The sequence below is a fragment of the Pelmatolapia mariae genome, linkage group LG10_11, assembly GCF_036321145.2.
Source record: "Pelmatolapia mariae isolate MD_Pm_ZW linkage group LG10_11, Pm_UMD_F_2, whole genome shotgun sequence".
Lineage (NCBI taxonomy): Eukaryota > Metazoa > Chordata > Actinopteri > Cichliformes > Cichlidae > Pelmatolapia > Pelmatolapia mariae.
This window is the reverse complement of record NC_086236.1, coordinates 47,539,750-47,564,243: the sequence shown is the minus strand read 5'-3', so window position 1 is coordinate 47,564,243 and position 24,494 is coordinate 47,539,750. Positions and strand designations below refer to the sequence as shown.

Genomic DNA, 24,494 nt, shown 5'->3' with positions numbered 1-24,494 from the left:
AGAGCCCCACTGGAAATGCTTTGTGGGGTTTTTTTGTGGCTTCTACTTTCCAGCTGAAAACTAGATGATGACCAAAGTGAACATACTTACCTTTTTATTACCTTTTTAAGAGAAAGAAATAAACACACTTAATAAATACTAATTTTTTTTTAACTTTCCTAAATTTGTCAAATCTTGTAGATTAACATTTAAAAGACAGATTTTTATTCATCTTTATTAATTTCCTTTGAATTTTTAATTTGAAGATGCTAAGCTATGCATGTTCTGGGTTATTATTGGGGTTTAGTCTGGTGATGGATAAATGCTCGCTTTTAGCATGTTAAAAAATGATTAAACTTCATAATAGCTCTATCGATCATGATCTACAGGGCAGAGATGGAAAAGTCACCACTATCATTAAGGGGGCAAATTTTGCTTGCTGACAGGCCAGGTTGCACCTAGCGTGTGTGGATGCACTGCGCAGAGGTTTATTGGATGAGGATTTGCATTATTTACCGTGTATGCATCAGACGCTGTTCAGTAAACAGTATTTTTCAGACACAGTTTTGAGAACTATTGCAGACAGTGAAGCTCAGTCAAGAAACATTAGACATTTTGGAAAGTCTGTTTTTTCCGGATTGCATCATGGTCATTTTTGTGCACTGCTGGGATTCTCTGTCTGCTCCTTTGCCCGGCTTTCCTGTGCCGTGTCACACATTTCTACACCCAGCATGAGTGAAGTAAGGCTCGTAAAACAACGGACTTCAGAATAAAAGCATTTAACAGAGGCCATATCTATAATGCTATTAAAATTTATTTTGTAATAGTGTAAATCTGACATGTCTTTTATAACCCATGTTTCATATAAATAACAATTTAAATTCATGCAGAACCTGCATTAAACTCTGATAATTAACATCTGTTAGCTTTGTAATGCAATAAACATTTTTTGTTTTTTTTAATAAATCAAGTACATTTTCCAACAAAAATAGGGGCTTTCTTACATTTTGTACATTATAACATCTTTGACTTAAATGAAATTAAAGATGACATTTTGGTGGTGTTGCAAAAACATTTTTTAGGACTAAAAATGTGCAATAAACTATATCTACATGTCAGATAAAATCTCTCATGAACATGTCTCCTTTTGGAGACTCCTCTATTGAATACTGGGCAGACTGAGACATTAATTTAAGGGTATAAATTATTATGTTATATTTTTCTATAAGGTAAAATCATTTACACAGCAGTAATTGAATTTGTAGCGGTTTCTCTCCTGTGTATGGTGACCATGCATCACTTGAAACTCCAAGATGATGTTATTATACGTTACAAATGTCAGAGGCTGTCAGACAGAGTTCTTGTTTTAAGCCCAACAATCCAAGTGGGACCCAGTGAGCTTGAGTGCAGCGGGGGCAAGAATTTTAGAGAGATGGCTTCAACTTTGCCAGGTAAACAAACAGACAAGCAAACAAACACGATTCAGTGCGAGCGATTCTCTCGTGTCTATAAAATTCATTGCTATTGCTCGCTCTCTTTTATGAGTGTCTTTTGAATGTGTGCAAGGCCATTGGACAGGCGAACTCTCAAACATCCTAACATATAGCACCAGCTGCAGGCAGAGACAAGTAAACTGTCAATTTACCCTTGAGGTTTACAGCTGCTTAGCAATGATTTAGAGCCTGAAACCTCAAACTCTGCAAGATTTAAGATTGACTGTTAGCCTTTTTGTCAGGCAGAAAGACTTGAAATGGCATCCAACTTCTTATCCTCCCTTGAACCTGTAGCATTACATATTAATATTAGGTTATTATATCCGAATATAGCATGAATATAAATGTGATCACCGAAAAGTAGTGTCAAATTTAGAAACCTTGACCCTGGATAAGTCCTGCATTATACCCAAGACAGTGCAGGTCAGAGAAACATAATTCACATTCAGATCAATTCATATTTTCCACTTCCTGCTGTGACAAAACAAATTTCCCACATGTGGGACTAATAAAGGTTATCTTATCTTATATTAATTCCACATGTATAAATTGAAAAAACAAAAACCTCTCAGTTACCCATTGTTGTCAGCCACCTTCCTGTAAGTGAATGTAGACGTTATTATAGACTTACAGGATGATTGGAAATCCACAATTTCCAGGACCAAGGAATGCAATGTGTTTTCCTGACACCTCTTACCAGCTTTTATCCGTTTATCAATTGAAGATTTCTATCAGATTTCTGCAAATGAGTTTATTGATTCCATCAAGCTGGGGAAGTTTGATGGGAGGCTACACATCAATCACCATGAAAATAGACAAACGCAAAAAAAAAATAATCTGACAAAAACCAACACTGGAGTCTGGCAAAGCCAAAGAAAGCAGTTCTTTGTTATTCTTCTGACCTTTAATATGATTGTTCAGCCCTGTTCACAAAGGGCAAAAACAACAAGCTGTAGATTACACGTCAGTCATTATTCCAAATGTAGACACAGAGCATAAAACCTCCAAGGCTTTGCAAATATTAGATACAGTTTTTGCTTATAGAGCATACTGTTAAATTACTTTTTTTTTAACATCTACATTTTTTTCACAGTTTGAGTCCTGCTACAGTCTTTGATCAGTCAGGTAGATTTTTTTTTTCTTCCTTCTTGGTTCACCGACTATAGTCTTGCATAGCGGCTAAATGCTTTTCAGAGAAAGATAACTATAATCAAACCAGGTTAAGCAATTAATGTGAGTAGTTGCCGGTTATACACCAATCCTGTTATGAGAAACCAGTGTGGTGCAGGCCAACAGGCACCAATCTGCATGAGTTCATTTCCTGAGCTGTAACTGATGAGGGAGCAGCGGAAGTGATGGAGAGCAACAGCTTCTCCCTTATCACATAAAACATTCCTAGAACTACTCCCTGTTGTCAGATTTTATAGAACATATGTGGGAGGAAAAGATAAAAATCACCCGGGAGTTCCTTTTTTCATAAGTTTGATCGCTTATTATCTGTGGTACACCAACATCTAACCCTCATCTCTGTGAAACAAAGTGAAGACCCCAGAGGTTTCAGCTCATTGCCATGGCCTCTGGGCCACGTTTGGCCAAAGTACCTGCACGCTGAGACTTGTTAAGTTGGTATTTTGATAAAACTGCCATGTTTCCGTCGGCACTGTCTTATCAAATCATGCACATTTTAGTCATTTAGTCATGAGTGCCTTGCAAACCTATGAAACAAAAGGTCTTGGCCCCAAATGAGAAATACAAAGTATGTAAATTTTGGATAAAATCAATCACATAAAAAACACTGCCTGTATGCCAAGAATTAATCTCCAAGAAAACATATTGTACATCTATGAAGGGAACAAATGAGCACCCTGAGTGAGTCAGAGATAGAAAGGCAGTGCATTATGTGAGGAATCCATTTTATCCCCATTGGATTTTCTCATCTTTTTCACTTTGCCTGTATTGGAGGAGGTACAGTGAGAAAACAGTAGACAGCACTCACTTGTTCTCATCTGTCTTAAGGAGACTGGGCATCCAAGTTATTTATTTGTTTCAATGACAGTTACATTAACGAATACCTGTGACATGCATCAATGTTTTGCAAAGTACCACTGAATTATTTTGCACAAGCATCTGGCTGCTCTTAAAAAATGTATCGCTAACTGGACAAACAAGGACAAGTGCAATAAAAAAAATATGGAAGAAATAATAGAATGCAGATAATATACTCATCAGTTGTTACACACATATATATATATCAGTTGCATGCAATGTTCAATATCTCTGCAAAAAAACAAAAAACAAAAACTCACATATAGGAACATAAGAAATTTAAGATGCTGCGAGGCTTTTCTTCTCTGGCAGCCTTCAGCCTGTGAGCACGTTTGTGTTCATTTGGGTGTCTGTCCTCACTGGGAACAGCAGCTTGAGCGTGTGGTGAGGGAGTGTGCAAACCAAGCATGGCAGGAACTATATCACAATACATGGAATGTATTTTCACATTGTACCCGCATTTCTTTTTATAGCAGGGAGTTATTGCATAACTTTAATAGAATGGCTTACTGACTTTGATGCACATTCTTGCAAAAACTATACTCACTGGAGCAAGATATCTGCAAGGTGCCATTAAGCCTTGATTTACTGTTGATGGCGGATCATGTTTTACTCTGACTGCCAACTCTCCCTTTGTGACAACAGTATATTTGCTTCCACGGGCTTTAAATTTGTAACCCCACCGCTACTTCTGGATGGGTATAATTTTGTTATATCGATCTATTTTGTTTACACACTTTGAGCAGATTTTTTTTTTTTAAATAATTTGCAGCTTCACTACAAGAAACATGGCAGCAAAGTCTTCTGTTACAGCTGTTTGAAAGCTGCTCTTTTTCATTCTGCCTGTATATTAGTGCCATTAGCATTTTATCAATGACGCATTGCGATAAAAGGTCAGCTTTTGTGTGAAAATCAATCACCCTTTAACTTCCCTCTTGAAGCTGCCATCATCTCCCCGTGTGATTGATAATTTGGGTTAAAGAGGTCAGTATTCAAAAAATTCATCTAGTTTGTGCATCAACAAAAAGTAAAACCAAAGAACAACAAAAGCATTCAGCAGCCTGTAATCTGCCTGACACACGTTTCAGTCTGAGGTAAGGCAGGTCACGTTTAAACAGCAGGGACCAGAGGTGTAATCAAAATAAGGAGAAATCAAATGCCAAGTAGACTTACTAATGCATTTATTAAATCTGCAATGGTCACCAATTAGTCACCTTTTTCCTTTCACTTTTCTACATCACTGTGTTCCTGCCTCTTTTTCCAACTGTCACTTTCATTTATTTTTCATTTTACTTTTGTCTCTCTGCCCCTTAGGTTGCTTGGTAGTAAATGCCAAAGAAATTACGTAGCCAAACCTTAATAAAAAAAAATGACTGCACCTTAAGACATGCAACTGGGTGGGCACACATGCAGGCACATAAACTGTGGGTTTGTGTGAAACGCATTATTTTTCATGAGAGAGCCAATTTGGGAGCACAGGGCTCGACTGTCCCAAGCCCTTGTTTAATAGCTACAATGGCATTGTGTGCTATTGACTGCAGTATGACAGAGCATGGTGAAGTGATTACAGAGCAATAGAAAAAAAAACCCAGCTGGTTAGCCAGACAAATGAAAAGGTCCAGCAGCTATAAGCCTCTATGATTATAGAGCATCCCTGATGCTGTGCTCAAGCACAGAATAAAAGCTCTGATCTAAAACCAGCTGAAGACACTAAAACAGATGTAGTGAAAACACACAGAGACTTTGAGTCATGCAAACTAGTTCCCTTTCAGTCGATTCACTCGGTACAACACATAAGTATGGGATATCACGCCCTCGCGTGTCCTGGCTGGACACGCGAGGGCGTGATATCCCATACTTATGTGTTGTACCTCGTTCCTCTCCTTCAGGGAACAGAAGTTATAGACATAACTATTCGTTTTTGCAACACCACTACAGCACACTGACAGCACGTGTGCACATAGGTACCCTCACATTTTCGCTTTGTGCTGATTTTTCTTTTACTCCCTCGCATACGTATTTACATATACACAGTCAAATTACTGCCAGATTTCTTAGATTTCGTTGTTGGGTTTTATTTTAAGTTCACAGTTTTTCTCTCTAGGCATGACATAATTAGCAGATGTTAGTAGTAGATGATTCATTCAGTGGCCCCATCCCTATAGCTGGTGCGCTGCAGATCTCCCATTCTCGTAAAGAATCTCGTAAAAGAAAAATTACAGCTTTTTATTCATGGTTTTCCTAATCCATATGGAAATGCCCTATAAAGACATAATATAATGTATATACTGTAAATAGGTGTCTTATGAGGGGCTCATTAACTAACACTTATTACAGGGAGTAAATTAAATTAAAAAGCAACATTTTTTTTCTTGTTTTTCTTGTTTGTTTGACTGTTTACACACAGGCTAACTGGAATGAATATTCCAGCACCCATCATTAGCAACAAAAACTGGTTACGACTGCATTTTGTGACGGAGAGCAACCACCGCCACAAAGGCTTCAGGGCTCAGTATCAAGGTAAGACATGATTGCTTCATTTGCACATCGTAATAGAGGGCCCCCTACATGAACAAAAGGGTTCATCGTAGGAAAAACACACTGTAATTACAAAACATGTTTTTGATCTTTGTTAACTGAATATCAAACACTTTGATTAATATTCTCTGTAGAGGGCATGAAGGCTTTTTCTGCTTTAAATCAATGACTTCAAAGCGCCTTGTTAATCAAATATTTGAGAGATAAATACTGTATATATTCTCACCCTTGCAAAACTACAGCTCAATAGTCTCTTACACTCTCATTGTTTTATAGCCTGACTTTAAGTCAGTGTATGTGCTGCATGGACTATTTGCTGCATATACTTAACCTCGAAGTGTAGCCCCAAAACAGATTTGAAATCTGCTTGTTCACTATAAAGCTCTATACAAACATTGAATAACATGCATGTGGCAAATCGTTGTAAATGTAAGGCAAGCATTCATTCAGGTGCATGAAAAGTCACCTTTGTCATCTCCTTTTAATTACTATGTAGTGGTCAAGCAGTTTTTATGAGTTTTCATATGAACATAGATATTTTTAAACAGACAAGCACTTAGAGGTTTTATTCAGCAGTGTGCTTTTAAGCATGTATCAGTTCTCATCGAATCAGCAAATAGATTCACCTCCTTTCTTTTGTACTTGTGTGGAAATAACCAGCTGACCTAGAGTGCAATTCAGAGGAGAGGCATTGTCCCAGTACTTTCAAATTCAAATAGCCTTGTTTTTGCTTAGTTTTTGCTTGATACACCATTTTACCCCTCATGGCTATTCTGTTAATGATGACAGCCACTTGCATCACCTGGCTTTTGTTTGCAATCTGGCCCCTGCTGTGTTTAATTAGACTTTCTTTAGCTAAGTAGCATTGCAGTCCTAGGGCTGCTTTTTGATTCTGCATGGTGTGTGTGTGTGTGTCCCCACTACAAGCTATAACCATTAAATCCGCTCTGACCAATCAATTTCCATCCACTGTTTAAAATGTCTGAGTTATATCAACAGGCAAACATAATAAACAAATAAATATATAATCTAGGTTTGATTGAATTGCCAGGGCAACCCTTTAGATTGCATCATACCCTTTGGACTAATGCCTTTTGATAAGATGATGCTGAGCAAAAGCAATTACAGTTTGATATTCTTCATAGGACCAAGTATTATCCAGAGAAAGAAACACTTGTACTGTATCTTCTCACATCTAATACTGTAACTTCTTTTATCTAATGAACTCTTTCTATTGCTCTCGACCAGTGAAAAGCTCTGGAGAGCTTAAATCCAGAGGGGTAAAATTATTACCAGGAAAGGACAACACTAACAAACTGTCTTTGAGTAAGTCTTTTATTTTTCTTACGCAACTGTTTTCATTGTTTGGATTTTTTGTTTATGGAGGGCTTGTGTTCTGGGTCTTTGTTTTCTTTCTGTCGCTTCCCCCCCCCCCTTTTTTTGCTGCCTCATTCGATGAAGGAATTAAGCTACAGTACTAGATTTTGCAGAAGTGCAGTCTCTTTTTCTTTCTGATGACCTATTTCCCCTGCTGCCCAGGACTTCCTCCCCTGCCAGAAACTTACTGAGCTAGATCAGCCCTAGTTAGGTATATTGCAGCAAACCACTAAACATGATCAGCTTCTGTCAGACAAAACTCCATCTGTCTCATTCTATTCTATGTAAGCTACACATTACACAGACTTAAGCCCATGCACTATGTGATCTACACACATAGTGGTAGTCAAGGTTGAGTGACCGCTCACTTGTCAGATGATTTGTGTACACTTAGAGCGAAGTAAATGCATTCTAATTGCTCGCGGAGCTCTGTCATTAACATAAATCTGGAGCAGAATTCCCTCTAACTCAACAGTGTGCTAAACACTCAGATGATAACAGGTTGTAATCTTTATTACCTTATGTGTCATAGATTCTGCACTGCATGGAGACATGAATAATGCAGTGAGCTCAAGTCTTTTCTATGAGACAATACTGTATATCATTTCAGAGACTGCGAGGAGAATGCTCCGTACTGTATGCCTTGTGGATTTACTCCATATAATTGAACTCATAACGACATTATAACCTGTGGCGATTAAGTTAAAAAATGAATGAACTTCCTCAAAGCAAGCAACATGCCATTAGAGCGCCGCACGCTAAAACTGAAGGGTCTCTGTGTGTGTTTGGGGTGATGTCTTGTTGCAAACATTGCAGCAGACCTCAGTGATAATTATGCAGCTACATATTTCATGAGTTTAATTTCCAGTGCATGCAGACATTGATGTACGGATCATAATGTAAGGGGAACGTGAGCTTGTTAAAAGTCAGAACACACAAGCTGTTTTCCTTCCTCTAAATCGCCTCTCTGCATTCTTTCCATGGTAAAGGCAATTTTCAATATAAGCCATATCTCCAAGGCTTTATCTAGTCTACGCAAATTATTATTATGTATGGAGAGTCTGACTGAGTGATTATTGTTGCTCCTGCAAGTGATAGTTGAAGGTTATTTAATCCTCTTAGCGCCTGTTGGTCCCAGATAGATTTTCCTCTATTTTGTTTAGCTCAGGTAAGAGTGTTGCGTTTACCCTTGCCACTCACTGTAATATCACAAAACACAACAGCACTGCAAAAAAGCTGTCAGTTAAAAGTCTCTGACATTTCGAGATGAGGTCAAACCGTCACGTGTCAGAACTTTATGATTCGTGAAAGCGAAAACCGTTGAACATGCAGGGTTATCGGCTATTCAGGTGCTTGCTGTTGCAGTGGGTGTTTTCTGAAAACACTGGGCTTTAGCAATTCAAGTGTCTCTCTCACAGTGTTCTTGGTCCCTGTCTTCTCTGCTTAGTGAATGAAGGAGGAATCAAACAGGTGTCTAATTACTGCCCTGACCCAGGGGAGCCGGAAAACGGCAAACGGATAGGCTCCGATTTCAGGTGAGTTGTTGTTTCGCAGCTTGAGTGAAGGATACGTAGAGTATGTGCGCATGTGTGCTGAGGGATATTGAAATGAGCGCTCCGCTTTCAGTATTATAACTTGCGCCACATGACTGCATGTCATGAGTTTTTACTGTCACAATCTATTAAGTCAGCAACAGGTGTGCACATAAACTAGTGTTAACCAGTTTATTCTCCACCTGCTGCAGATTTCAAACATTCTTTGTTTTATTTACTGTCATTTTAGTAGATTCTCAGTCTGTTGGCTATAATTTTCTTGTTAATATTGTGCAATTTAATTTGTCTCAGAGCCCATTTAGCAAATACAATATTTGCAGCACACATACCAGCATAGGAAAAAGATAACAGGGAAAAGATCAACTTTCAGTCTCTTTGTTCTGTTATGTGGCATGGTTTGATTTTTTTTTCAATCTTATCCTGTTATGTGTACATAGGGAAGCCCAGTGTAGTCACCTGTGACAGTACAAGTCCATTGTCATTGCCTCGCATTACCGCATCATATACTCATTTCTTTGTAAATGAATGACCTGAAACAAATAATGAATTTGATATTTCATCAGGAGTCATTTTTTAGGAATTGATTGCTTTTTTTCGGGCGTTAATGGTGTTTGCTATCTTCTCAGCATCGGAGCAACTGCTCAATTTACCTGCGATGAAGACCATGTGCTGCAGGGTTCCAAAACGATTACCTGCCAGCGCGTTGCTGAAGTCTTCGCTGCTTGGAGCGACCACAGACCCGTCTGCAAGGGTGAGCGGGGGTTCCGATGAGCTAATAAAACTGTTTGATTAAGGCGGTGCCTCTGGATATAGGCTCCATGCAGATAGAGGAAAGTTCATTTCTGTTAATTATGTATGAAAGCCTCTTCTGCTGCACTCTGCTTTTCCATTCTAAAATGCCCTCACTGTTTTTCTGTGTTTCATAATACCTGGAGCACCTTTTAGAATTTGATTAATGGAAATGTGGCTAATAGACCTCCTCTCTACTTGTGCAAACAATATATTACCTTTCAGTCACATTACAATGCACGAGTTATTACATTGCCTTCTGAGCGCCATTTTCATCAATATTTATTGTGAAGTTGAAATTAATTTTTATGGGTCATTTAGTGATGTTTATCCTGTGTGTCTTTATATCTTATACAGATCTTTATATCTTTTCTATCTATACACAGACAAGTATAAAATGGTAATTATGTAAAAATGCCGTTTGGCCCGAATTTTTGGTCACTGAAAGTACAATGAAAATGTTTGATTTGACCTTTTTGCCATTAAAGCACCAACTGCACCAATTCTCCAAGGTACACTTACTGAGAGATTTTAAATCAGCTTTCCAGATTGGAAAACTTTATGAACTAGAGAAGTTTGAGCTGTCTCAGTTAAGATCAGGGCTCAGTGGGGATCACACACTGTGCTGGAGGACTCCTTTTTCTTCATGTTTCTCACGATGGTTCTTTATTGTTCGTGTACGTTGGGGGTTATCATGTCATGTTATACTGCAGAACGCACTTCAGACAAGTCAGTGATAATAGCAAAACATTTAAAATGCCAAAAAAGTTGCACAGGCTGTATATCTTCTCTGCTTTGATACTCCTCTTATACTGTTGCAGTGAAAACCTGCGGGTCGAATCTACAGGGACCGTCGGGGACATTTACATCCCCTAACTTTCCTATCCAATATGAGAGTAACTCACAGTGTGTGTGGATCATCACTGCCAGTGATCCGAACAAGGTAGGAGAACTTGTACACTGTCCATTAAACATCCACCACTACTGTTACAATGGTAACAGTAGCAGTCGATGTTTGAGGTGAGGATTCAATAGTGACAAGCCTTGTTATTTTGGCTTTTTTCAGCATTTTTTTGTGTTAATAAAATAGCGGTAAATTCTGATACAGTAAATCACAAAAACTATGCATTCCTATTCACCTTTCTCTGCTCACCTCCGCATTGGAACAAAGTTACTTCCAAAATATAAATGCAAGATACAAAAGGTCAAGATTAGAAGCCCAGTGAGGCTCATGATTGCAATAATAAGAGTAAAGGTTTTGTGTAGTGCCAACCTGCAATTCCATTAAGGTAATAAATAGTAGACCAACACTTGTAAAATTTACCTCTGAGTAGTCTCTTTGCACTGCACCTCCCTCATTAGTTATATTAAAAAAACACATTATTTTGTTGCTCCTGAGCACCATTACATTTGTACTGTGAAAATAGTTCCTTCCCTGTAGAGCATTTGTCAACATATTTCCTTGGAATTTTTGGATCTGTGTTTTATATGCATCTGTTTTTTTCCAGGGTTACCCAAGTTAGGAGGGGCTACATAGAATATGCATATATTTCCATTTTTACTTTCTGTCATTAATGCACATTGCAGGAGTGGATGGCATTTCGGTTCTCACTAGATTACCAGCTTGACTGTGGCTGTTGGCAGCCTAGCGATTCGCTTCATTCATCTGTGGTCACGGAAATGGGGAGAAATAATGATTGATTGAGACCAGCTTTTCCCCAAAGTGAAGAGGTCAAAGCTGTTTTCCAAATGGTCATTACTGCTCTCCTACATAAATTTGTCTCTCTATTGGTATTCTATCCAGTGAGCCATATACACAGGGGTGTCGACTAAGTGCTTTCCTGCTAATAAATAATAACTAACCAACTGACGCTCATTCAGAACTCACTAGGACTGGCAAGTGCCATAGCTTTGTGCCACTGTGCACTCTCCTAGGCAAACAAGCCATTGACTTGGCACTGAAACTTGGTCCATTAGTGTTATTATGGTAATTATGCTTATTTGCGTGTCATAATGAGGCTGTTATACATACATATTGTGCAGACGCTGCCCAACCCATGGCCAAAAGAACGAAGGCTATGGATGAGCAAGCGGCCATCATATGGTTGTCATCAACAGATGTGACACTGGTGTCATTACGGCATCCTTCCTTTCATCACTAATCCGTGCAGGCAAAGTGCAGGCTGAGATAATGTGGCATGTTTGTGTAATGTCTCTGCAGCAGACATGATTATTAGTGTAAGCAGCTGTTGCCAGTTTGATCTTTAAAAATGTCATCTTTTGTGACGCTATGTACATTTGTTAAGGGGGTAAAAAGATTCACCAGTGACAGCCAACAAAGATATCTCAAGGGTAAATGCAGACAGGCAATTAATAATTTTATATGCTTAAGTTTGCTTTACTCCGATTGGTTCTTAAAATTCCATTTGTGTTCTGCAGTGATGCTGCTGTCAGTTTCTATATTGCTTTGAAGGATGCTTGCGGTGTCCTTTGTCTATGCTGCACATCCCCATTAACATTCACTCTATAAGCCTTTTCCTATAAACAGTCAAAAATCTGATATGAGTTGTGTTTTATATTTTCCCTCTATTCCCCCGAACGCCACAGTTGATTTAAGTTTTCGGGTAGTTTGTGGATATTTGATTAAAGTACCAGAATATATTGTATGTTATAGCAGCTATGTGAATTATGAAAATAGAAGGAAGCGTCTTCGGCTTTTATAGCTCTGCTTGATCAAACATTGAGCTGTCCTCCTGTGCAAATGTATATGACATTACATGGAGTTTCTCTGTGTAGGCCTGCCTTTTGCAGTTTAGCTACAATATCTTCAGCAACATTTTCCCAAAAGGCAAGTTATAGAAATGAGCAGCTATGTTATGAATATCATAAAAATTAGATGGTCGGTTATTTGGTAATAAATCTTTAGAATAACTGCTCATCTGATTGAGAGGGTTTGGCCTATTTAAATGAACGCAATGAATAACATTGACTGGCGGCGTTAGCAATGTCTGTCAGGAGACCTCTCTGTTTGAATCACTTTAGTGTAAACAGCTTCCACAGGCAAATGGCGGACTTTCAGCTTGATGTTTTTGTTGAAATGTATTGAAAAATCTAAAAAACAACTGCTGACAGACAAATTGACTTCTCAGCAAATGTACACAAACTATCTGCAATATACCATGCTGGCTTACTTTATATATATCATTCAGTAGAGTGTTCTCAAATGTTATTGAATGGTGTAAGGAGGGCTTTGCTGTTTGCAAATTCATGGCCAATCATAGACTGTCATAGTGACTTTGTATTTTACAACAGGTTATTCAGATCAACTTTGAAGAATTCGACCTAGAAATTGGGTATGATTCCCTAACGATTGGAGATGGAGGGGAAGTAGGTGACTCTAAAACGATCATTCAAGTGTAAGTATTTCATAAACTACTTCATTGGATAGATTATTTTAGCATAATATTGCAGTCAAATCTTTCCAAATCTTTTTGTGAGTCGACATTAAAAGAAATACTTGAACAAAAGAATCCTTGAACCAGTTAAATGACTCGACCACTTCAAGTGTGGCTTACTTGTTCAAGTTACTTGTGTTTTTTATCTGCGTATAACAATGTTTGTCTTCTAATCTGCTTAACGTTGTGCGATGAAATGTTTCAAAAGTGAATTTTGATCCCACACTGGCTTGTTTGTCTTATCTGCAGGCTCACTGGGAGCTTTGTCCCAGACCTAATTGTCAGCATGTCCCATCAGATGTGGCTTCACCTCCAGTCTGATGAGAGTGTTGGCTCAATTGGATTCAAGATCAACTACAAAGGTACACACACTATTGTGCTGATGCCATCTCTCACTGTCTGTATTCATGTCTGTCTCTGACTGTCTCTCACTAAAGCAACAATTTTATTTTCCTGTCTGCCTTCCTGCCGATCTGTCACTCTTTTATCTTTCTACTTCTTAAAAAAACTTTCTTAACCCAACTTCCACACTCTTCAACTGCACCTATACAGATAATCTTAAAGAAAAAAAAACTATCTCAGACTACTTTCCTTGACGTAATCCTCTGCTTTCCCCCTCCCATTTTCACTCTCTTTCTCACTTACTTCATCTGTCCGTCCCCCTCTTTTCTCTTCTCCACAGAAATTGACAAAGAGAGTTGTGGCGACCCCGGTACACCTCTGTATGGCTATCAAGAGGGAACTGGTTTTTTAAATGGAGATGTTTTACGCTTTGAATGCCAATTTGGATTTGAGCTCATTGGGGAAAGGATGATAACCTGCCAGAACAACAATCAGTGGTCAGCTAATATCCCCATCTGCATATGTGAGTCCCATACTTGTTTTTAATGACAGCGGATAAGCAATTACTTATGTGCTTGGAAGGTTCACAATGACACTAAGCTATTTGAGAAATAATTACGGAGTTGTTAACTGAACATGCAGAGCAGTGCACACAGCACATTGTGTGAAATGGGAAGTTTTTGTTCAAGCTTGTTTTTTTGGGTGGTTGTTGTTGTTGTTGTACTATTTAACTGAACTGGAGAAGGTAACATGCACTCTATCGTCCTATGTCAAGGCAACCCTCTCCTTGTAGTTACAACATTCCTAACTTATCTCCATAACAGAAAAATAGACTTCTGTTCCTTCGATTTAACTGCCTCCTTTGGGACAGTGTGCAGTATTCCCATGCACCTATATTCATATATGTCTGTACTTTTGTACAGTTCTCTGTTCCGTCCTGCTTACAGTTTCATGTTTCTCAAGCTACTCAGCGCCCTTGGGAGTAAACCTGTCTCCAGTTTGCTGAGCTACTTATACAGTACTGACATTGTTCTGTAGAGATCTCTGTGCCTGGTCCTGTTATGGCAGATTCTGCAGTGTAGACATGTCGTGTGGCCAGTGAGAGTTGCTGTAAAACAAATTGCTTACTCGGGATATATAACTGATGTTTTTGCCCTCTCTGTCACACAGTTCCCTGTTTCTCTAACTTCACTGCACCCATGGGGACGGTGTTGTCTCCAGACTATCCAGAAGGCTACGGGAACAACCTTAACTGTGTTTGGCTGATTATCTCTGAGCCTGGCTCCAGGATCCATTTGGCCTTCAATGACTTTGATTTGGAGCCTCCTTACGATTTTCTTACTATCAAAGATGGGGATCAGTCAGGAGCCACAATACTAGGACGCTTCTCGGGGGCTGAAGTTCCTTCCCATCTGACATCCAATAGCAACGTTTTGCAGCTCGAGTTTCAGGCCGATCACTCGATGTCTGGGCGAGGGTTCAACATTACCTATAGCAGTAAGTGGCTGATCAATGGGTAAATGAAACTAAAAGAAAGAGAAATGCATTCACCCTTTCCCTTTCATGGTTAGGGATTTTTTGGTGGTGTCTCATGTCTGTCTGACCTGTTAAATTTGTACAATTTTTAGAGGCAGTTAACCAAACAAAAAATAATTACTAAGCGTACTGTGCAAATTAATTGTATTAATAGAAGAGGAATGAAGTTCAGCAGCACCTGTAGTTTATATGAATGAGCGTGTTCTCAGTCACAGAGCTTTATTGTTGTCCTTGTTGCTCTTTTAGAAATTATGTTTTTTCCTGATAATAATGGTTATAATTTCTTGGCAGGCATCTTTTATAACACACGAGGACACATTACAATTCATTGAAGCAATGGACAACAAATATTTTTTAAAAAAGGTTAATAAAACCGCTGGCAGATTACAGCTGACTTTTAATAGGTGTAACCCTAGCACAGCTTTTCCAGTCAAGATTTGAGCAGAAAAGCTGCAGCATAAGTTAGGCTAATAGAACCTTTATAAACAAAAAGCACCATTTAGTACTGTGGAGGTAGTGCTTAACTCGGATGCCTTATTGCATATGCAGTGCCATTGTAATTCTTTTTCTCCTCCTTTGGTGCAACTCACAACAAGCTTTAAAGACAGAGGCTATTGTCAACCCTAGGTGTATAGAGCAGACCTTTGTATGTTCTTTTTTCCTCTCTTACGGACAGCTACATCCATTTCCCTTATCTCTCTACTACTCAAAGACCCAATTTCTCATTCACACAAGAGCATTTGTCACTAGATCTTGTTCCCTTTCTTCTCATTACAAGCTTTTGGGCATAATGAGTGCCCTGACCCTGGCATACCGTTGAACGCTAGGCGCTTTGGGGACAGTTTCCAGCTGGGGAGCTCCATCTCTGTTGTTTGCGAGGATGGCTTTATCAAGACACAGGGAGCTGACACCATCACATGCCATCTGGAAGAAGGCAAGGTGATGTGGAGTGGACTCATTCCCAAATGTGAAGGTAATTAAATTGTAATTGCTAACAATTATGTGAATGCCGGACATAGAGTATAAGTTAACTGCTGAACTGGGATGAGAAAGAAAGAACAGAAACATGATAAAAAAAGTGAGTGGGTTAGTGTGGAACACGGAGTTCAGTCCATCTAAACCGGGCTAGATTTATTTTCAGGTATCTGTAACTCCAGGCCTTTGGTGACTCATCCTATAAGTGTTTTCTTTCAATATTTTTCATGTGGGTATGAACAGATTACCGAGAGGTATAATCTTTAAAACAACTTTTTTCTCTTTTCTACCTCTCTCCTCTCCTCTCCTCTCCTCTCCTCTCCTGCTTTCTTTGTCTTCTTTATGCCCCCTTAAAACTCCTTCCACTCCTCCAGCTCCTTGTGGAGGACACTACTCAGGGCCATCTGGTGTCATCCTCTCCCCCGGGTGGCCAGGCTACTACAAAGATTCCTTGAGTTGTGAGTGGGTCATTGAGGCCGAGCCGGGACGCTCCATCAAGATTAGCTTTGACAGGTCTGTATGACAGTACTGCAACAAGTCAGCCACTGAAACAAAGACACACACTCACGTGTAGAGTGACAAAATCTGGAAAAGGACTTAATTCCTGGTGTAATATAATCACATACTGTGCTGCAGTAGTCGTATACCTACATGCAGACAGACACTCATGTATATATCCCTTTGGTTTATGCATATACAGTACATGTACACAAACATAAATGGCTCCCCTTGGCTGTGGAAGCCTCTGAGTTTGAAATAGAAAGTCAGAGGAGGAAGAACACAGACTTTGGTCTAGTTTCCAAAAATGTTGAAAGCCTCAAGTAATCCTTTATCTTGCTTACCCGCTTTGCTCACTTCCTGAGAGAGCTTCAATAAAAGAAAGTGGGAAAAAAAGGAAAGGGAAAATCTTGCTTTGAAATCTTTATTTCTTAATATTAATAAGTGAAATCATGAAATTCATTCATTCGTTCATGTTGTATAATTGTTGCTTTTTCAAAGGGCTGCCTTTACTGTGACTTTTTTTTGTTTTTGTTTTATTATTTATAAAATTAACCCTCTTTTCCTCTTCCCTCACTTAAAATGAGCACAGGGTTTCTCATGCCTGTTTAAAGCATTACACCTATGATGGCACTATACTCGAGGCAATCTTCACAGTTTCTTGTATCAGTGAGATAAGAATGCATAAATTTCAGTCAGGAAACGTCAATAATATTGACAGATATATCTGTGTTGATCCCAGTTGTTTGATGGGGGGGTTAAGAAGGTTGCCACAGATGCATAGCAGTGTCACATTTCCAGGAACTGTTCCAATTATTGGAATTTTTGCTGTAGCGCATTACCTATTGCAGAAAATTAGGATGTTTTTCTGTAAAAGAAATTACATTTTCTTTTTACAGCTTGGTAATACTGTGTTAATAGTGGGATAAAAACAAGTGACTTAATTACAAAAGAAATATCAAGTAGATACCACGCAATAACCCGTATCAAGACTGGTTACACCTGGAAACACCAGGGTATTATAACTTTAAAGCCAGTATAAAAAAATCAAATACACTGATATTATCATTTTATTGCTCCTGCCTGTTAAGCAAATGTGTAAATCACTAGGTCTTACTGCTAGACCTTCTATACTAGTACTAATTGGTTTTGCCTTATAGATGTATGTAAGTTTCCACATCAGTACGCTCAGTTTGTGAGGCCTTATTAACCTCAATATAAAAATTTCAGTGTAATATTACTCAGCTCAAACCATTGTTGGTACAAAATACAGGGATATTGCTGTATTTTTAAGTGGTTATAACTTCTTGTTTTTACCTTATTACCTCAGTATTGTCACATTTTTACCAAACTGTATGAGGTAACCAAATTTATTTTTAAACAAATATGTATACTTAAAGTCCATCTGTCTTTTTGTTTAACTTTTAAGGTTTCAAACTGAACTCAGTTATGACTTCCTGGAGGTTCACGATGGTCCCAACCTGCTCTCTCCTCTGATTGGCTCTTTTAATGGAACCCAGGTCCCTCAGTTCCTGTTCAGCAGTAGTAACTTCCTGTATCTGCTCTTTACCACCGATAACAGTCGATCAAACAGTGGCTTCAAGATCTTCTATGAAGGTGAGAGTATAGTGCTATTGCCTGTAATTTCTTCACAACAAAAAAAGGATGAGATGAGATGGTACACATTCAGTTCTATAATTAGACATAGAGAATAAAATTTTAAACAAGTTCAACTGTGCTTCAGCTAGAGGCACTGGAGACTGAAGTTGGTCAGCTTTTCTGGTAGCACTTAAGTTTCTGAAACCAAACGCCAAGATTAAACTTTGTTGAGGAAATATTTCAGGTCTATTACATGTCAAGAGCACTAGTATTACCATAACAAAATGCCTCAATTAGCGTGGGTTCTCTAACTACATGAGTTCAGATTAGTTACTGTGATTAACATTTAAAGGTGAGACATTTTAAATTTTTCTTAAGTGCTTAGCTTAGCTGGAGAGGTCCGCTCTGCTGTTTTTAATTTTAGATCATCTCTTGTCTAGTGTTAAAGCCTCAAAATTCACAGTGTACATTTCATGCTGGTTATTAGTTTACCTGGAGCTCTTGTGTGAGTGGGTAAAGAAATGGCTCTTTGGTAAGGCAAAGAGGCAAGCTTTGTATATTAATTGTAGTCACTTGTTGAATATTGTCGGTTGTTTAGCTTTGACTATAAAGCGCCTTGAGCTGACTTGACACTATCTGTATAAAACTAAATTGAATACAACTTCCAGAATTCTTCTCATCAAAGGCTGTGCACTCTTTCAATGTTTACTGTTTGTGATAGGTTTGTTCGTTGAGCACATAAGCTTTGTCTTCAGTTGTGGCATTGCATTTAATCTCTTTATGATTGTGATTGCTTGTGCAGAAGTCAGACTCAGTGTAAGTTCTTAATTGAATGTAACTTCATTTAGCTTGATTTATAGTGCACTCTGTGCTATCATTCTTGCTTGGTCTATCATTGAGGCATAGCATTATGTCTGTCACTGCTGCTATATTTATCCATACATATTTTTCTGCTACTCGTATTCCCTCTTTGAGTCTTTTAGAAAGTACTGCTGGTAAATATTTTGTGCAATAAACAAACATAAAAGTGGCTGTTAATGATGTCCAGCAAAGCAGTTGAACATTAATTATTCTGACTGCTTGGATAGAAGCTTCATAGTGGTCAATATAAATTATCCAGGTAGGGGAGAAAATCATGTCTGCTCCACAGCTCCACAGAAAATGTCTGTGGAGCTGTGATCCCAGATGACAGTGACTATGTGGGATTGCACCTCTGTACCGACTGCCAACCCAAATCTATTGTTAACAATGTACTGCCACTTGTCAGGTGCAAATGGTAGCCCCATGCTTTCAAATACAAGGTTGCAGAGTAAGGTGAAGTTAATCTAATCAAAACAACTGAAGCAAACTATTAGCTCTACAAGGGCACATAATTTGTAATAAGACTCGGTATACATCATTATGTATTGAATGGTAGTTTTTGAAAAATCTAGTACAAATATATTCTGGACATACTGTGATTTATTTTCACAATTGTTTGCACTAGCACTATTACCCCTGTCACTCCAATTTGATTCATAAGACAGAGGTCGTTATTATGTCTCTGTTATTGACTGAAAGCAGGCCACAAGTGCTTTTCTCTTATTACGTTTCAATCTCGAGTGCATTTTGCTTTTGTTGATGAGGCCATCGAAAAGCAATAACAGTAAGATCATATTAGCTTCTTCCATTGCCTTTTAGGACATATCTTATTGCCGAAATACTTCTGGGAAAACTAGCCTACTTCATTTGTAAAATTAGTCTGCAAAATAAGGGTTAGTTATCCTGTGAATAAAGTGAGGCACAGAAGCACTACATCATTCCCTTTATGTGCAGGAAAATTCGACCTCTTCAGTTAAATAAAAATTACAGCATGCTATACAATTATTTTAGCCACAAACATTTAAAACATACTACACGGTAACGTATTTGGCATGACTCCATTGGCTTGGAGATGTAAGGAAATTATTTTCCCACCAAATACCTGCACCCTAGAGGCTACTGCTAGCAGTGATCAATGACTGCTCTGCATATTAAAGCAAAATTCATAGGTTTCTCTACTAAAACCAAGTATGATGAAAGTAGTGCAAAGCAAGCTTCCTACAGAGGCTTACAAGAGGATAGCAATCTCTCTGTTATCACACAGGTCAGATCACACTAGTTATTAATGACAATTATCTATGGCTTATAAATCTTCTTACACCATGCAACTCTGCCCTATTGCTACAAGGAAATTCTGCAGGTCATACAGGTAAACTATACTATGACAAAGCTTTTCAGATTATACATTTGACTTACTTTGAGTGTTTGTGTTTTGAGCTATAGGTCTCTGTAGGGAGTGCAATTACATGTGTATGTGCTGTACTTAAATACATGCAGTGCTCACAGTCACTGACACCAGATGTAACATGTGAACATATGCCTGTTTTCAGCTATATCTTTGTTACTTTGACTTTACATAAAATAATAAACTGTCTCTATAATTCCAGAAAATTAATCCTTCCATGTTAAGATTCTTCCTCGCCAGTGGCCTGACAACCGCTTACACAACTACTGTCAGTCAGTGGCTAAAATCAGCATATTTTTAGTGCATCAAAAGCAACCCTACTTGGAAGAAATCCAAAAGGCGGTCCTGGAAATCACAGGGAAAACGGGGGCATCTCTTTACAACTTGCATCACTGCAAATTAAGAGAGATGAAACTAGCTCACTGTAGGAGTAAAACTATCAGGCAAATGTGCTTTTCTTTAATAAAAACTTGAAGTGGTCTTCCAGTTGCTGAATAGTATAGAAGGAAATGAAGTGGATGCGCAGTTTCACCAAGGTCATACTCTGAATTCGCTCTCCCCATGAAGCTGCTGCCCTTTACTATCCCACAGTACCTGTCTAAATGGCATGAAGATAAAACCCTGTTTTCTTAAAAATCAAAGAAACTGACAGCTCTATCAAGGTTATTCAGGAAGAAACTGTCAGGCATTATAGCAGTCAATGCAATAGTTCATTTTTCTGCAGTCTCTACTGTGTACTAACATAGCCTGGTTTGAAGAGTCGTTTGTTTGTCATAAGAGGATTCTTTAAAGTTAACAGTAAAAGAAAGGCAAAGTAAATCTTTTTGCGTTCTATATTATGCATGCGACCTGACACCTGCCTTTTGTTGCTGTGATTTTTAACATCAAAGCTTCGATCAGCACTTTTTTAGAGGGAAAATGTGACAGAAGTTTCAGTGAATGCAAAAATAGAATTGGCATTTCATGTTTCATGAATGCTGTGACTTCAATCCACCTCAGGAGTGTAAAGGTCATATTATATTTAGTATCAAAATAGAAAAACCAACGCTTTTACACTAATGCTCTGCTTAATACCAGGTGCACATGTGCACACAAGAACTGTGAAGAGTGTGGCTCAGTTATTTTAATAACAGTCACGAGTCAAAAACATGCAGCTAGTTCATGCATAGCTCAGTGCAACACTAAACACTGCATCTAGAGCCTTTGTAACCTGTGTGAAGAAGATCCAGTATACACATGAGATAAAATCATACATAACTTCCTTTAAATACCAATGTAAACACTGTCAATGTAAAGAGAATACTTCATTTTTATTTCTACAGTGGTCACATTGGACACATACTCCTGTATGGATCCTGGTATCCCAGTAAATGGCTTGCGGTTAAGCCACGACCTGTCCATCGGCTCAACTGTGACCTTCCAGTGTGACCCAGGATATAGACTGAGCCACGAGGAGCCTCTAGTTTGCGAGAAGAACCACTTTTGGAGCCACCCACTGCCCACTTGTGATGGTATGTATGCATTCCTTAATGAAATATTTCAGTGAATATTTAACATACATTTAATGGGATGTAATTTCTTTAACTTACAGTATGTACTGACAGTTTTTAATTGCAGTACTTAAAGGATATTGCCACCAGTAGATGGCACAAACTGTACAATGGCAATTATGTTTCTTTGATTCTTCTTAGTCCTAAAAAAAGATGCACTCTGACAAAAGGTAAAGACCCAGCAATGGGTGTAGCAACATTTAGCACATAGTAGGTTTGACAAATAAAAAAGGTGCTGCCTTTTATTCATAAAATACAGTGCCTCTAGTGCTTTACTGAAAAACTTACTGAGGTGTTGGAAATCAAGTGATATGGAAGACAAATTTTGCCTCACATCAAAACATGAGGTGCAGCATGTTCCTGATAGATTTGATAGCCCACATAATGCTGTGGGCTGTATTTGAGTAATGTTGCTTCTTGTGCTGTTTACATTAGTATCACACCTGAAGAACATTTGTGAAAATGGTCACGGATCACTCAGCAGAAACAAAATAACAAGTAAAATACATGCAACGTTTGGCATGCTGCACATATGACTCAGTACCACACTATAGTTTCATACCAGTGCTTGTTCTGAAACTCATTTTATATCTGGGAGCATATTTTTGCCAAGGTATGTGCCAGACTGGTGCCAAATGCATTGGCTCTCTGCCTATGGAGCCTCTAAAGTAGATCGTTTGCCAAGCATACTCATCCACTTTTAATGACTTTATGTAATTTTGGCTCATTAATAAAATATTTGATGTAATTTAGTCGGTGGGTAAGGATTCAGGCCTTGATGTGTTGTGTTCGCTGGAAGGCCTGTGGGTGGAAGGAGAGAGGATTCGAGTAGGGGGTGGGTGTGTACAGCTGCGGAGCCCAAGGCATCCCAGTTATCCTCCAAAATATCATCTGACATTCATTACTTTGAAAATGTGTACACTCACAACAGTCCTACTTCTAATATTTGTCAACTCTAGCTGTTTTGAGGAAGCTATTCATGAGCTTGGTTGCAGAGCCACCCGTAGGTCAGAGAGCACGTACTTAGGCAGATGCAAGAAGGAAAAAACCCACAAATCTTGTCACATTTCATTAATGCTGAGTTCAAAAAAGCTCTGCCCTTTATGTGAAACGACAAAATCTAATGACAGCATGAGAAAAGGGTTACAGGCTTGAACAATATTCAATTACACCAGTTAACCTTTAGACACATTAATCCTTACCCCACCGATCCACATGCGTGACATGCATTGTCCCTTTCTCTTCTTTATTTCCTCTACATGGGTACAACTAGATTATACCTGACTGAAAATGAGTTGGATGGTAACTGTTTCTCTTAAAGATCAGTTTCTACTTTGAAGTGACAATGATTATAAATCCAGATGCTATAATCCTCTGAATATGCTTGTAAGTTATTTTGTGTTCTAACTAAATAGATGATCATGTTTTGTAACAATTTCTTTCAGTTTAAGATACCATGAATTAAGAAAATCTGAGTGGATAGCTAAATGTATGAATAATGTATTGTCATGTTAGGCACTAGGGCTGGTTTGGAGTGCAAACATGTGGCAGATTTACAGGTGCAAATAAAAATAGCAGGACAGGATGTGATATGACTCAAATGCATTATTCATCTTAACCTCCCCTCTGTCTTCAGGTGAAGGATTTATTGGTTCATTTACAATTTACCCTTTTTTTTCCAGCAACAGTTATCTTTCATTATCTTCCTGTTCCATTCAGCATCATGTGGTGGTGATATCAGGGGACCTGGAGGGATCATCTTATCACCTGGCTACCCTGAGCTCTATCCTAACTCTCTAAATTGCACATGGACTGTAGAAGTCAGCCATGGAAAAGGTAGGAGAATGCATCTATATATTTGCATGCAAGCTGTTAGGAACAGCTAAGATGCCCAAAACACTCCAACTTCCAAGCTTGAGTAAGATACACATACCACACCCCCTTTCCCTGTGGGTTCAGATGGCGATTTTATATATAACAGTATTTATTTATCTAGTCCTTTCTACAGTGAGTCGCATATTTAGTATTCCCAACAATGACCAAATTATGTAACCATAAATTAAAAGGACACATCTCCCCCTCCTCAAAAAGGTTCTAGAGATATAAAAGTGATTTATTATTATAAACTGAAAAGAGTGCAACATGTACATTTAATCAGGCAAAGATCATTTAAATGTAGGGCTTTTATTATTGGATGGTAGCCAGGCCATGAGTGGTGGCTCCACAGTGTAATGGTTTACGCATTCGGGTTCGCTACTGGAGGGAAACACAAATCCTTTGGTGGGGTTGAATCAGGAAGGTCAACTAATAATATATCTACTGGATTGGATATGCAGAGTATGTGGTAACCCAGAATATAAGTAGAAATATTACACAATGTAGTGTTCATTCACTGTTCTTTTTGAGTCTATATTAAATTGTTCAGCTCATTTCGTTCCTTCCTGTATAGCAGCTCTTTTATTCAAGAAGTGTGTGTGTGTGTGTGTGTGTGTGTGTGT

General features: G+C 38.5%; 1 protein-coding gene across 2 annotated transcripts in view; it reads left to right on the top strand.

Moving 5' to 3' along the window:
• Positions 1-24,494, top strand: part of LOC134635775 (CUB and sushi domain-containing protein 3-like) — a 222,914-nt gene that overhangs the window by 64,715 nt on the left and 133,705 nt on the right. For both annotated transcript variants that reach the window (XM_063485315.1, XM_063485314.1), the window contains exons 6-19: positions 5,926-6,038; positions 7,305-7,382; positions 8,881-8,968; positions 9,613-9,737; positions 10,597-10,718; positions 13,088-13,191; positions 13,480-13,592; positions 13,913-14,095; positions 14,743-15,069; positions 15,887-16,081; positions 16,458-16,596; positions 18,011-18,198; positions 21,769-21,957; positions 23,716-23,832. In XM_063485315.1, the coding sequence (XP_063341385.1) occupies positions 5,926-6,038; positions 7,305-7,382; positions 8,881-8,968; positions 9,613-9,737; positions 10,597-10,718; positions 13,088-13,191; positions 13,480-13,592; positions 13,913-14,095; positions 14,743-15,069; positions 15,887-16,081; positions 16,458-16,596; positions 18,011-18,198; positions 21,769-21,957; positions 23,716-23,832 (2,081 nt within the window). The remainder of the gene's footprint in view (positions 1-5,925; positions 6,039-7,304; positions 7,383-8,880; positions 8,969-9,612; positions 9,738-10,596; positions 10,719-13,087; positions 13,192-13,479; positions 13,593-13,912; positions 14,096-14,742; positions 15,070-15,886; positions 16,082-16,457; positions 16,597-18,010; positions 18,199-21,768; positions 21,958-23,715; positions 23,833-24,494) is intronic.